This window comes from Thamnophis sirtalis, unplaced genomic scaffold (genome assembly GCF_051295495.1).
Source record: "Thamnophis sirtalis isolate CommonGarterSnake01/CBP01778 unplaced genomic scaffold, rThaSir2_p1.2 scaffold_3, whole genome shotgun sequence".
Classification (NCBI taxonomy): Eukaryota; Metazoa; Chordata; class Lepidosauria; order Squamata; family Natricidae; genus Thamnophis; species Thamnophis sirtalis.
This window is the reverse complement of record NW_028261383.1, coordinates 126,424,428-126,438,501: the sequence shown is the minus strand read 5'-3', so window position 1 is coordinate 126,438,501 and position 14,074 is coordinate 126,424,428. Positions and strand designations below refer to the sequence as shown.

The 14,074-nt window shown below is 42.2% G+C and overlaps 1 protein-coding gene across 2 annotated transcripts in view; it reads right to left on the bottom strand.

Annotated features, from left to right (window-relative positions):
• The window catches only part of FADS6 (fatty acid desaturase 6), a 31,798-nt gene extending 20,862 nt beyond the window's left edge, over window positions 1-10,936 (bottom strand). For both annotated transcript variants that reach the window (XM_014070653.2, XM_014070654.2), the window contains exons 1-2: window positions 10,277-10,936; window positions 3,265-3,431 (exon numbers count right to left, since the gene is read on the bottom strand). In XM_014070653.2, coding sequence (XP_013926128.1) covers window positions 3,265-3,431; window positions 10,277-10,658 — 549 coding nt within the window. In that variant the 5' untranslated portion in view covers window positions 10,659-10,936. The remainder of the gene's footprint in view (window positions 1-3,264; window positions 3,432-10,276) is intronic.
• Between the last annotated feature and the right edge of the window lie 3,138 nt (window positions 10,937-14,074).

Sequence of the window (14,074 nt, the reverse complement as noted above, 5' to 3'; positions counted from 1 at the left end):
AAAAAATGCAGATAGGAGATAGTTTTATACAAGCAATCAAAGCAATATATCAACAGCAAACAGCTCAAATTATAGTCAATGGAAGTTTAACAGAATCCTTTCAAATTGGAAAGGGTACAAGACAGGGCTGTCCTTTGTCCCCACTATTGTTTATTATAACTTTGGAAGTATTATTGAATAAAATACGGAGCTTGGAGGGCCTAAAAGGAATTAGGGTTAGGCAGCAAGACTACAGAGTGCGGGCTTTTGCGGATGATTTGGTCATAATATTGGAACAACCGCAGGAATCCAGTATGGTTTTAATGAATACGATTAATCAATATGGTCAAGTGTCTGGTTTTAAAATAAACTTAGGGAAAACGAAAATATTAGCCATAAATATGAATACTAAACAAAAGGAGGAGTTAGGAGGAATGTTAGGATGTGAGGTAGTCAAAAAGGTTAAATATCTTGGAGTTAATATTTCAATCTCAAATGGGAAATTATACAAGTATAATTATGAACCACTCTGGCATAGTATACAGATAGAGATGAAACAATGGGAGAAATTACACTTATCTTTGCTGGGAAGAATCGCGGCAGTGAAAATGAATATCTTACCAAAATTTTTATTTCTTTTCCAAATGTTACCTATACTTAAAAAAGATGCGAATCTTTTAGAATGGCAGAAGGGTATCAATAAATTTGTATGGGCAGGAAAGAAGCCGAGAGTAAAGCTGAAAATAATGCAAGATGTACGCGAGAGGGGAGGCTTGAAACTACCCAATTTAAAACTATACTATGATGCAGTGGTGTTGTCCGTAATTAGTGATTGGATCAATTTAACTAATGATAGGATACTGAACCTTGAGGGATATGATCTGGTATATGGTTGGCATGCTTACTTGTTATTTAACAAAAAACTGGACAAAAACTTTAAAATTCATATTTTAAGAAATGCTTTACTGTGGGTTTGGAAAAAATATCAACATAAATTAAATGATAAGATACTTATGTGGGCAATTCCTAGACATGCAATTGAAAATATAAATATAGCACAAAAACAGGATAGAATTACTTATAGACAGCTTCTTATTTTGGAAGGAGGGGCACTACAATTAAAATCCTTAGAGGTATTAAAAGAGGAGAAGGCAGTTCAAACATGGTTCCAGTATGGGCAATTACAGGCCAGGTGGAAAATAGATTAAAAAATTGGTTTTGTCCAAATTGAGGACAACTTATTTAAACAAATAAGAGATCAAAGTCTAATGCATATAAAGAGGATATATAATGTATTAATACAGATAGATTCGGAAACAGAGTTAGTTAAAGATTGTATGGTAAAGTGGGCTCAAAATATTGAAGAACCAATAATGTTGGATACATGGGAAAAAAATTGGGTAAGAAATGTGAAATTTACACAAGCTCAAAACCGGAGAGAAAATTTTTACAAGATGTTCTATAGATGGCATTTAGATCCTAAAAAGCTGGCTTATGTATCCGAATTTACAACCCAAATGTTGGAGATGTGGTTCTCTCGATGCTACCTATTTCCATATATGGTGGACTTGCCAAAAGGTTAAGGCATTTTGGATAAAAATATGGTGGATTCTGCAAAATATCTTTAAAAGAAGGATAAAGTTTACTCCTCAGTTATTTTTGTTGGGTATAAGTACTGACTTTACAGCGGTAGAGACTAACTTGATCCTGCACTTAATAACGGCAGCAAGATTGTTGGTGGCGCAATACTGGAAGAAGGAAGACCTGCCTACAACTCAAGAATGGACATTGAAAGTTACAAATTTAGCCGAGATGGCTAAAATATCAGCATATCTTAAAGATCACTCAAATGAGAGATATAAACGAGACTGGAAAAAATGGATTGACTATATATAAAATAAATACGGGACCAAGAAATTCCAGTTAGCCTATGCTTAAGATCAGGAATGATTTAAATTGTTTAAAGTTAGCTTAGCAAGAAGAAGCTAAGATCAATGTAGAGATGTTATTAATTTCTTTATTTCTTTTTTCTCAATAGATTTTAGACTGTGTTTGTTAAAAATCTATACCATGTATGGGTTCTGGGAAGTCGGGGGGGGGGGAAGGAGGGGGTGAGGAGGGGGGAGGGAGGAATATCTATTAGGCTAGACACGATGTGTTAGATCTCAATGCAATGTGACTTCACATGTATACTGTTTTTCTTTAATTTTTCTTTAAAAATAGAATAAGCCAAGTACATTAACGTATAGTGGAAATACACCAAGGGGAGGAGGACTAGGAAAGAAGAAAGATGGGTAGAGAGGGGAGAGGGTGGGAGGAAGGCGAAAAGGAAGGGGGGAGCAGATCTGGAGAGAGGAGTGGTAGAGGGCGAGGGGAAGTAGGGTAGAGGGGGATGATGGAGGGAAGATAGAAAGTTGGAGGGTGATGGAAGAAAGAGGTGTATGGAGAATGGAAGAGGTATATTGGGCTTTTATTTTCTGGGGCATTGTTGACAAGAGGAACTGATGCAATTATTGTTTAATACTGTATGGTGTATACATGTGAGTGTATGAAAATGAAAATAAAAATAAAATATACTATAAACAAAAAAGTAAAAAGAAATTTAAAAAAATTGACATATTTATTTAATTAGTTAGTTAATCTGGAAAGAACTCCTATGACATTATAGCCAAATAACAACTTTGTGTTTATAGAGTATCAACAATATCAACATCAGGTGCCACTTATTAATATTCTTCACAATATAAACAATGTGCCTTTTTAAAAGACCCAGATTGCAGATTTAATCTATTTGGCAACTGCTATCATCTCTTTGATTTTAAGTAGCCACAATTAATTAATTATTACTTCATCGTTACTGCGTTTACATAAGCAATGAATCAATGTAGCATTAAGCAAGTTGTTCTCCCCCCACAGTACCTAAGAAAATAAATAAATCTGGAAAGCATACTACTTTGAGTTGTGTGAATCTGGCAATATCCCCAAACATTTCCGAACAATTTTGCAATGAAACATTTGATAGTGGGCTATATTGCAACTTGAAAACCAGGACAGGCATGTTTCAAAATGACTGTTTTTACTTTCTTATTAAATATGATCATAAACTTTCATAAATTGTATAATTTTAGGAGTGTATACAGCAAATGAAATAAATGCATATGATAGTTTGGTTTAGCTAATGTAATTTATGCAGGTTCTGTCAATTTTTCATTTTGGATGAATATCACACACCCACTCTTGTCCTGCTTTCTATGTCTTAGAGAATGGGATTAGCTAAAAACAAACCTCAATGAAGAATATGCTCCATAATTTCCCCCATGATTTGGATTCCACCAGAGAATTGTGGCTAGCCAAGTGGCTTGCCTTCACAGCGAGAGTATGATGGGCCACACCCAGGACAATAATGCCCAGCAGGAACACAAAAGGATTACTGGAACGGAGAAGCAGGAATCCTGGAAATGGAAAAGAAGCACTTAGAATCTTTCCAGATATAAGCAAAGATAACAATGCAGTCCAGATTCATGTCATTTATCATCTTCCATGGCAGTCTTCACAAATATAATTTGAGAAGTAGATTTAGTTCAGAGCCTCAGGAGAGAGGCAGAACATTTTCTTGGCACAGCAGAACATAAGGAGTGTCCTGCTGGATGAGATCTCAGAGTGTTTTCAGAGTGGCCAATCAAGCAAGGAAGTCCATCTCCCCCCCCGCCCCCCCGCCCCGAGGCTTTCAGCGATAGCCACACTGACATCAAGGGTGATCTCCATGACTTCCATGACTTGATCCAACCCCTTTTTTGAATCCAGCCAAGCTGGTAGCCAGCACATCTTGTTAGTACTGAATTCTAAGGTTTGACTGTGTATTTGTGTACACCAAAGAGCCACCGTGGTGTAGTGGTTAGAATGCAGTATTGCAGGCTAACTCTGCCAACTGTCAACCGTTCAATCCTAATCGAGATCAAGGTTGACTCAGCCTCCCATCCTTCCAAGGTGGGTAAAATGAGGAGCCAGATTATTGAGGGGAATACAACAGCTGACTCTGTAAACCACTTAGACAGGGCTATAAAGCACTATGGAGTGGTATATAAGTCTAAGTTCTATCGCTATTGCTACTTTTTCCTTTTGTCTGCTCTGCCATTCTTCCAGGATTCAATTTCATTGGGTAGCCTCTGGTTTTAGTATTTTGGAAATGGGAAAATACCTTTCTTCATCCACATTATCCATACCATGCACAATTTTCTACACCTCAGTCATATCACCTATCATTCACCTTCTTTCTAGACTAAAAAAGACCTAATATTGAAAATTTTATTTATAGGGAAGCTGCTCCAACCCCTTCATCATCTCAGTTGCTTTTGTCTGAATCTTCCCTATCTCCATATATATCCTTCTGGGGTTTATCAACAGGAATATTCTAGATGTGGTCATTGCAATATTGACAACTCATTTTTTATTATCCCCATGATGCTGTCGTCCTTTTTTTATAGCAGAAGTTGAACCTTTGCCAACATTTTCATTGAACTGTTTACCATTACTCCTTGATCTCTTTCTTTATCAATCACTGCTGGTTCTGAACTTATTTGTTTGTAGGAATAGTTAGGATTTTGGGGGGCAATGTACATCACCCTATATTTGCTCACACAAAATAACATCTGACCAGGGATGAAATCTACTTACCTTTGCTACCGGTTTGGAAATGTGCTTGCATGTGCCACCTCTGTGCATGCGCGGGACCTTCCGTGCATGCACAAAGCATCAAAAACAGATGTGATGACGCCTGGGTGGGTGGGCGGAGCCTGCTACCAAGCACACCTGCAAAGGTAAGTAGAACAGCAAAGGGGGGGGGGAAATCCGCTGTGTCACACGATTTAGATTAGCTAGAAAGCAGGAAATCCAATGATTCTAGCTAATATAAATTGCACACCACAGCTGATCGTCAGAAATACTAGTTCATCCGAACCAGTAGCATTTTTTTTACTACCAGTTCAGGTGAACCCATCCAAACCGGTAGCATTTCACCCCTGCATCTGACATCTTGATGCCCATTGGTGCAGTGATCCTTTTGGAACTGTTTACAATCCTTTGTTGTTTTTACCATTCTGAAGAATTGGGTGTCGAGCTGTGTTGAGTATTCCACTAGTCATCTCAGATCATTTACCAATAAGTTAAAAAAGATCACTCCTAGAATAGAGCCTTGGAGTCCCCACTAGTTACATCTCTTCATTGTGAAAAATGTTCATTTATTCTTATTCTTTGTTTTCTATTCTTTAGTCAGTCGTCTATGGATGGATAGCCATTAGATACAAGACTGGCCTGCTATTTACAGTTCAGGAAAGCTTAATGCTTTAAGGATTGCCTTGTTGTGTATTTTACACAGATTCCTGTTTTTGGAAGATCCAGCACGGCATTTCAGTTGGTGTCCCAAAGCTCTTGTAGCAATGGTAGATTTGTTGGGAACTGTAGCCCTAACCAATTTGAAACAAAAATCATATTTAGAATAGAATAGAATAGAATTTTATTATTTGTATGCCGCCCTTCTCCAGGAGGACTCAGGGCGGCGAGCAATTCAAGGGGGGAAAAAAGGGAAACATAAAAAACAAAATATAAATAATAAAAGTAAACAACAGTCGCACAACCATACATGTCGAGAGGGGAGGGAACTCATCACCCCCAGGCCTGCCGGCAAAGCCAGGTTTTGACGGCTTTTCGGAAGGCCTGGAGAGAGGTGAGGGTCTGAATCCCTGCGGGGAGTTCATTCCAGAGGGCCGGAGCTGCCACAGAGAAGGCCCTCCCCCGGGTAATAGCCAGGTGGCATTGGCTGGTAGATGGCACCCGGAGGAGGCCAACCCTGTGAGATCTAATGGGTCTGTGGGAGGTAATTGGCAGCAGGCGGTCTCTCAAGTACCCAGATCCAATACCATGAAGGGCTTTATAAATTACGACTAGCACCTTGAAGTGTATCCGGAGACTGATCAGTAACCAGTGCAGCTCGCGGAGGATAGGTGTAACGTGGGTGTACCGAGGTGCACCCACAATCGCTCGCGCGGCTGTGTTCTGGACGAGTTGAAGTCTCCGAATACTCTTCAAGGGCTGCCCCATGTAGAGCGCATTGCAGTAGTCCAGTCTTGAGGTCACGAAGGCGTGAGTGACTGTTGCGAGCGCCTCCCGGTCCAGGTAGGGACGCAACTGGTGCACCAGGCGAACCTGGGCAAATGCCCCCCTGGTCACAGCCGACAAATGGTGTTCTAAAGTCAGCTGTGGATCCAGGAGGACCCCCAAGTTGCGAGCCCTGTCTGAGGTGCGTGAAAGGCAGGGCAGAAGTTAAGAAGGGTGCAATATGATAATCTCTAATTTAATATCCCTTTCCCGGTTGCAATTACCCCTGCTAAACAATCTCTAAAATATGTAACTAAAGACTCAATTTTGCCCATTTTAGTGGGCAATATGATGCATTTATTTTGACTGAATCATCACTCTAGAGAACATTCAGTGTGGCTATGTCTGTGCAAGACCATTCCTTGAGATAAGGCGGCATTGTCACATTCTAGAATGAAAGCAGATAATATGATGTGACAGTGATGATTTCGTATTTCAGCATCTCTTGCAGATCTGCTATCACATCTGGTGCTAATCTGATGTTTGGAAGCATTATCCTGATGCCTTCAATACAAAAATAGAGTATATCTGCAGGACATGACTTGCATCCAGTATGATTGTCCCAACGTTATTGGAATAATCTATTAACAGTATAAGCAAGCACCGTGTTCTATTGATAGTCTCAATGGATATTTGTCCAGCCTAGAAATAATTGAAGAACCAGGGTTCATCTTGCAGCATAGGATAATGTTGCTATATTTATAATTGCAAAGCATTTTATTAAATAGCTACCCATCTCCCTAGTTGTCAATCTCTTCATCATATATCAAACGAATCATATAAGATATACTCAGAGAAAGTGACAGCCAATTTTATCTCAAAAGTCAGGAGAATCTGGCATGTATATTGCACATCTGCCTTGTCCTTTCTTCAAGGAATTTATTGCATTATCCTATGGTGCTTTGTCTTTGAAATAAACATGCCACATAAATAAGGAAGGCCAAAAGATTGTGGTAACCCAAGGTCTCCAATGGAGATACATGAAAGGACAGCATGAATCAGAACTGGGGCCTTCCTACTAAATCTGAGTAATTTGCCACAGTACATAAAGAAAAATAACTTGTTTCCAGAGGCTGTCCCAAAAGAATAGTTCTAATTTCATTGATATAATTGTTTGGGTTTCTGTATTTCACCTCCCCTAGCCTCATATCTTCCATATGACTTGGGCCACAGTGCATATCATTCCTATCAGCATGGCATTCGGTTATGTTGGCTATGACCAAAAGATGCTACAAACCAATATATCTGCCTGATACCAGATTTGAGAAGGCTGCCATATACGATATACAATATTCATGCGGATTGCTATTGGGTAATGCACCGAGACAGCTTGCCCCCGTCAAATGTATTTTAGGTATTCTGTTTTCATTCTACTTCAGAAAAGTGTTTCAAATCTGTCCTTAGGAAGGTTCACTGAGGAAGCTATGCCTTCGTGCTTTTCCTCCCTGCATTCATTCCTGTTGCAGAACTTTCTGATATAAAGAGAAACATTTTGAGAGTTTCACTAACTTTAAGACTGTGAAATACTCTGAAGGAATTAATGATTGATCATCCCTGACTTATTATCTTAGATCAACTGTACTACGCCCACAGCATAAAGATACTTAGGGCTTATCTGCCCTGCTTGCTGTGGGGTAAGGACTGCCCATGTGCAATTTCTCAACTGGAATGCATTGCATTGTCCTCCCCCATGAAGCCTGCATCGATTCATTTCTTGCTTCTCTGTAAAAACAGTATTTTTATACTTTGATTGGTAGAAGCAGAGCCAAGCGGTTAGGAAATAATTCTAAGCAAAGTTCAGAGAAAGGCACCTTACCTTGTTTTTATTGGCCATTCTCCCTTCCATGCCCTAGCCTCTAGTTTTCAGAGTCATTTACCTTTTGGCAGTGAGACAGTCAAGGTTTTCTGCTGAGCTAAACACCCATGTTTCTCACTTCTCTTCCTAACTGATGGGATGCAGGAAAGGAGGAGACTTTGCAAGGCCAGCTATCTTGGCATTAAAAAGATCCAATTCTCCTTCCTCCACAGAAGATTCCTGAAGGGTGCTCTCCCGCAGTACAACTGCTTGCCACCTCAGGATAGACAGGACTAAAGCAGAAGTTTTTAGCACATTAGTACAGAGTGAAGCAGCAGGGGTTTGGATATAGGGCATGTGTCAAAAAGGAACCAATGACATGTTTCAAGAACAGCTCTTGAAACTGGGGGATATCTACTCCCAACCCAACAATTTTGATACATCCACACACTGAAGTCATGAAGGCCATGATTGATGTGTCATTGGTCCACTTACACCACAGATTCATGTTAAGCTGACGCAGGTCAAGTAATCCACCCGCAAAGTGTTTGCTGTACAAAACACTTCTTCCACACAGGGCTAAGAAAGTTCTGTATTGACTTCTTCACAGGTCTGTCTGTTCTAATAGTCCTTCTCCTATGACTGCCAGATCTTCTAGCAGATCTTCAAGGAAACCATGGGTTGCTTCATTATAGAACAGCAGTGACCCACAGTTTCTTCATAGAGTTGTGGCCATAACTCTTTCATAGAAAAAGTCAGAGGCAACTTCAGCAGGGAGCCCACACAATACCTGTTTTAAGCCCCAGAGTGAATTTTTCCAAATTAAAGCAGTCCCTGGAGTTCTTCTGCCAGTACCCCTGGGTAGCTTTACCATGGCACTTTCATCCTACTTTCTTCCCTGTAAGAGGAAACTAAAAATATTTGCTGTTTTCCCTTTTCCCCACCAGGCAGCAAGAGAAGAGAGAGGGAGAAATGGAGAAAAGCTTCTGTGTTTCCAGTTCTCCAATCCCAGGGAATGATCCCAGCAGACCCGTCTCCAGCCAGTTACCCGTGTTCCATACTCCTCTCTACTTCTGGTGTGGATAAAACACCTGGTCTGTTCTGTTGCCAAGACAAAGTAGGGGTTGGAAATGCAGTCCAAACTTCCCTAAACTGGCATTATTTTCTGCTGTCTCGCACTAGAAAGCAGCACCTTAGTGTTGTCATGCAGAACAACTCTTAAACCACCAGGGTTGGGTCACAGTTAAGGTGTTGAAGCCAAGTTCAAATTCCACTCAACTGTGAAGCTTACTGGGCACTCTCTACCCAGCTAATCATTCTCAACCCAGTCTGTTTCACAAGGCTGTAGGATATAAGTACAGTAAGCCAAGGTAATGCAGTTTTATACCGCTGTAAAAAAGATCATCCACTATGATTATCCTTGGTTAATAGATTTTACCATATAAACCACATATTAATGGCAATCTCTTTAAGACTCTATTTTATTCCATTGTCAATTATAACAACACTGGAGCAGTGTTTATGCTCATTTTTTATAGGTGTGTAGATACAGCCTTTTTTCGGTTGGAAATAGATCAGATAACAGTAAGTCATGTTGCTACATAAAAATTGTTGTCAGTATGCCCCCCCCCAAAAAAAGGGTGAGTAACTACAGGCTGCTGTAGTTGGGATCAAACAAAATTTCTGTTTTATCTAGCCCATCTCTTGGTAAGCAGTCAGAGATCCCAAAGAAACTTTTAAGTAGGACAAGATTTCACTGCTATATGCTAATCAGTCATCAGAAATTACATACTGTACTTTCCTAGTTTCCAAAAGAGTAGCTGTGCTATTATTATTATTTTCCCCACAAAAGCAACAAAGGGTGTTCTCAGATCTTAAGACTAACACTTTTTTCTTCTCCCTCATAAACATGCATGAATCACAGTTCCTTTCTGTAGTACAGTCATGAATGTGTTACTCTTTAAGGTGCTGCCACGTGCTGCATTATTTTTCCTCAGTGGCTTCCCCTGTTACATCATCTACTACACACAGGCACCAACCGGATCAGCAACTTGGTCTTTTGCCTCCGCCATGGATGAAGTAACACCCCTGCCTTAGGGACAGTTGCAAAGCAGCCTGCCTTAAACATGCCTCTCTGTGTGATAACCAGAGACAGGACATTTGATCCGCCTCGCCTTCTCTAGGAAATGGGACAGCCTGCCACCGCTTCCTAGTAGGACCCGCCTTGTGGTAGGCAGCTTAATGACAGAGTGGATTTCCCCATGGACAGAACAGAAACCCAGGTGAATGGGGCTCTCCCGCCCACCCAACGCGGGCCAACGGGGGTCCGGTGGGGAATCCCTTCCTTACCTAGGGGTAGGCTAAAGAGGTTCAGAGCAATGATGGTGTCATCCACGCCGTGCCTCTCCCACCAGCTGCTGCTCTTCACCACCTTGTGTACCATCTCGGAGAGTTCCCCCATCAGGGCTTCTTCGGAGCCCCTCGGCTCTCCAATGGGCTGCAGATCTTCCACCGCTCTTCTCTTGAACATGACCCCCTCTTGCCCCAGGACAGTGAGCCGGGCATCTTCCCCCGGGGGCCAGCCAGCTCGGGTGGGCCTGGCGCCTTGCTCTGCGGAGCCTCCTTCCTCTTCCTCCTGCTCAGCTGCTTTGCTGCAGCCGTTGGGCCGTTGTCGCCGGACGGCGGCGTTCGAGGAATCCCCTCGCCCTTGGCTCTCACCTTCCTCGGGCATTCTCTCCTCCGCCGGGCGGCTTGCAGGAGGACAGCCGCCGCAGTCGCCGCCGCCTTCTGCTAGCGGCGCGATGCCCGCGGCACCTGCTCCCTCCCCGGCTCGCTTGGCTTTCCCTCGCTCCACCTCGGCCGAGGACGCGCGAGGCTGTCCCGGGAAAGGGCAGCGGCAGAGGAGAAAAGGGGGTGGCCTTTTTTTCTTTCTTTCTTTTTTTTGGGGCAGCGGCTCCGCCACAGCGTGCAGTCAGACTCGCTCGCCAGGCTGCCAGCTCCCGAGTGCTTAGCCAGCAGACAAGTCTATTAAGCCCGAAGGGGCTGTCCCGGATCCCAGGCTAGGCGTTGGGAGCCAGCCCTGCTCCGCCCGCTGCCTCCGCTTGCCCTCAACCCTAACGCTGCTTTCTTCATCTGGAACAGCGTATTCCGACCGGAGCGATTCTGGCTCCAGCCCAGGGACCTCCGCCAGGTACAAAGCAGTTGTACCTACAAAAAGACGATGTCGAGGAGGAGGTGGCTCTCGGCCTTAAAGGCCCACCAGGGCTCTAGAGCTTCCCTTTGGCCCTGACTGTTTCTGCCCCCCTATTTTGGAGACATTCTGAATTACTTTTCTATAACAATGGCAATAGCACTTAGACTTATATACAGCTTCACAGTGCTTTTACAGCCCTTTTTAAGCAGTTTACAGAGTCAGCCATTTGCCCCCAACAATCTGGGTCCTCATTTTACCCACCTCTGAAGGATGGGAGGCTGAATCATCTTTGAGCCTGGTGCGATTCGATCTGTCAAATTGCTGGCAGGTAGTGATCAGCTGAAGTAGCCTGCCGAATTGCACTCTAACCCCTGCGCCACCAAAGGTAGTCCTTGATTTACAATGGTTTCATTGAGTGTCTGTTCAAAGTTACAATGGCACTGAACAAAGTGACTTATGGCCATCTTTCACACTTACAACCATTGCAGCATCCCCACATGATCAAATTTGGCAAATGGTTCGTGTTTGTGATGGTTGCCGTGTCCTGGTGTCATGTGATCAGCTTTTGCACACTTCCGACAAGCCAAGCCAAGCCGAGATTGTTCTACTAACTCAACAACTGAAGGGATTCACTGAACAACCGTAGCAAGAAAGATGGTAAATGGGGCAAAACTCACTTAACAAATGTCTCACCTAGGAAACAAACATGTTGGACTCAATTGTGGTCGTAAGTTGAGGACATGTTGTATCTCAGTTACTTCAGTGGAAGGAAACATGTTTTTAAAGGCAGCAAATGAGAAAAAGAAAGAAAGAAAAAGAAAGAAAGAAAGGCCCCAAAATTTTCAGCTGGTTTCAGCCTGCAACTTTATTTCAGAAAAACAAACAGAATAACCCAAGGGAATTGGGGGGGGGGGGCAGAAGAGGAAAGGGTCACATCCAATTTTTCTGAGCATGAGCTTAAAGAAATTCATGAGAAATTCACAAGAAACTGACAATGAACTATTGTTATGCTTTTCTCCAGTTTTCTTGGCATGAGAGCAAAGCTTTCCCACTGCCCACCTTAGCAAAACACTAGAAAATCCTCTCATTAGTTTCTAGGGCTTTTAAAAAGAGATTCCAAAGAAGATGGAGAGATGGAACAAAGAGCTGAAAATGCTCCTTGAATTCTGCAACAGCTTGGAAAGAACAGAACTCCCTGCTAGCCTGTTTCCATGGTCAATAGCAGGGGTGAAATTCAGCAGGTTCTGACAGCTTCTGGAGAACCGGTAGCGGAAATTTTGAGTAGTTTGGAGAACCAGCAAATACCACCGCTGGCTGGCCCCAGAGTGGGGAGATTTTGCAGTATCCTTTCCCTGCCATGCCCACCAAGCAGCGCCCACAGAACCAGTAGTAACAAAATTTGAATTTCACCACTGGTCAATAGCTACGATATTCACTCAGGTTTTGCTCACTAATTTCTTTCCCAAGGTCGTAAAATGGGGCAAAACTCACTTTAAAAAGGTCTCAGCAACATAAATTTTGGGCTCAATTGTGGACGTAATTCGTGGACAACCTGTTTAGCTCAGGCTGTTTATTAGCATGTTAACAATCAACAAATTCACTGGATTCAGTGTTTTTTGATACACCAGGAAAATCGGCATAGCCTACCCTTGATTTGATACAGAATTAAAAGACACATACATATTTAATTTAAAATGAGAGCTGGTTTGTTGTAGTGGTGGGACATTGGGAGATCCAGTTTTCCCTTTAACTCAAAGCCAGCTTGGTGACATGGTGACTTGGGCCAGTCACTTTCTCTCAGCCCTAGGAAGGAGATAATGGCAAAGCACTTCTGAAAAACTTTGCCAAGAAAACTGCAGGGGTTTGTCCAGGCAGTCTCCATGAACAGACCAAAAAAAACGTATTTTCAATCATACAAAAATGTGAAAAAGAAGTTAAGAAAAATGTAGCATTATGTGTGGTATTATTGCCTTGTAATTAGAACTAAACATGTTTACTATTTTTTTTTAAACCAAACAACTGAGTCATAATTAAAATGTTTCTTTTAATGGTATCATACAGTTAGGCAGAGGAGATTATATTGATATACAGGGGTGCTTTTAAAAAAGAACGAAAGAAAAGAACTGTTTGTGCAGCTCCTACGCCTTGTAACAGCAAAGTATGTTCATAGCACATTGAAGGTCAATCCATCCATTCCACACAGATCAAGGAAAGGGCACAGCTTGTCTGTTTGGAGCTGATTTTAATACTGTTTTAATACTGTTCCCGTATTTTCAGCACTATTTAATAACTTAGCTGATTTATTTTTTGTTCAGCTCTGATGTATTTGAAATCATAGTAGAACCAGATTTATTTTAAATGTTATGGTTCTGCGTCTTTCTCAATTTGCAGAACTGTAGGAGTCCCCAATGCCCAGGCTGCAGCCCGCTATGGGCCGTAGCTTATTCGGAATTGGGCGGCATGCGTGGCTGACTGGAGCACACATGCAAGCATGCAGCTCAACTTGCACAAGCAGTGGGCTAGCGGGCACTTGTGTGCATGCGCACCAGCCTGCCACTCATATAAGTTAAGTTGCACATGTGCACACCAGCCCACCAATCGCACAAGGTTTGTGTGTGTGCCGGCCTACCATCTGCAAAGCCCAGTTTCCCTCTTACCCCTCACCCCAGCCGAAGCCAACAAGCTGCTGACCTACAATATTTTGTTTTTCAGGCAATTGCAAATAACAGGCACAAAGACATTTAGCAAGCTGAAATTATTTGCATCCACAGGGAGAGGAAAAGGAAGGGGAGAAAAGAGAAAAAGTGAGACAGAAGCTAGTAGTGAATACAGCAAAGATGGTGAAACACTGGCTGATCCCAGCATATATTGTTTCAGTTTCCTGAGAGATGCAGAATATTTATTTATATATCATGTAAGCATATAGATAATCCTTAACTTACAACCATTCATTC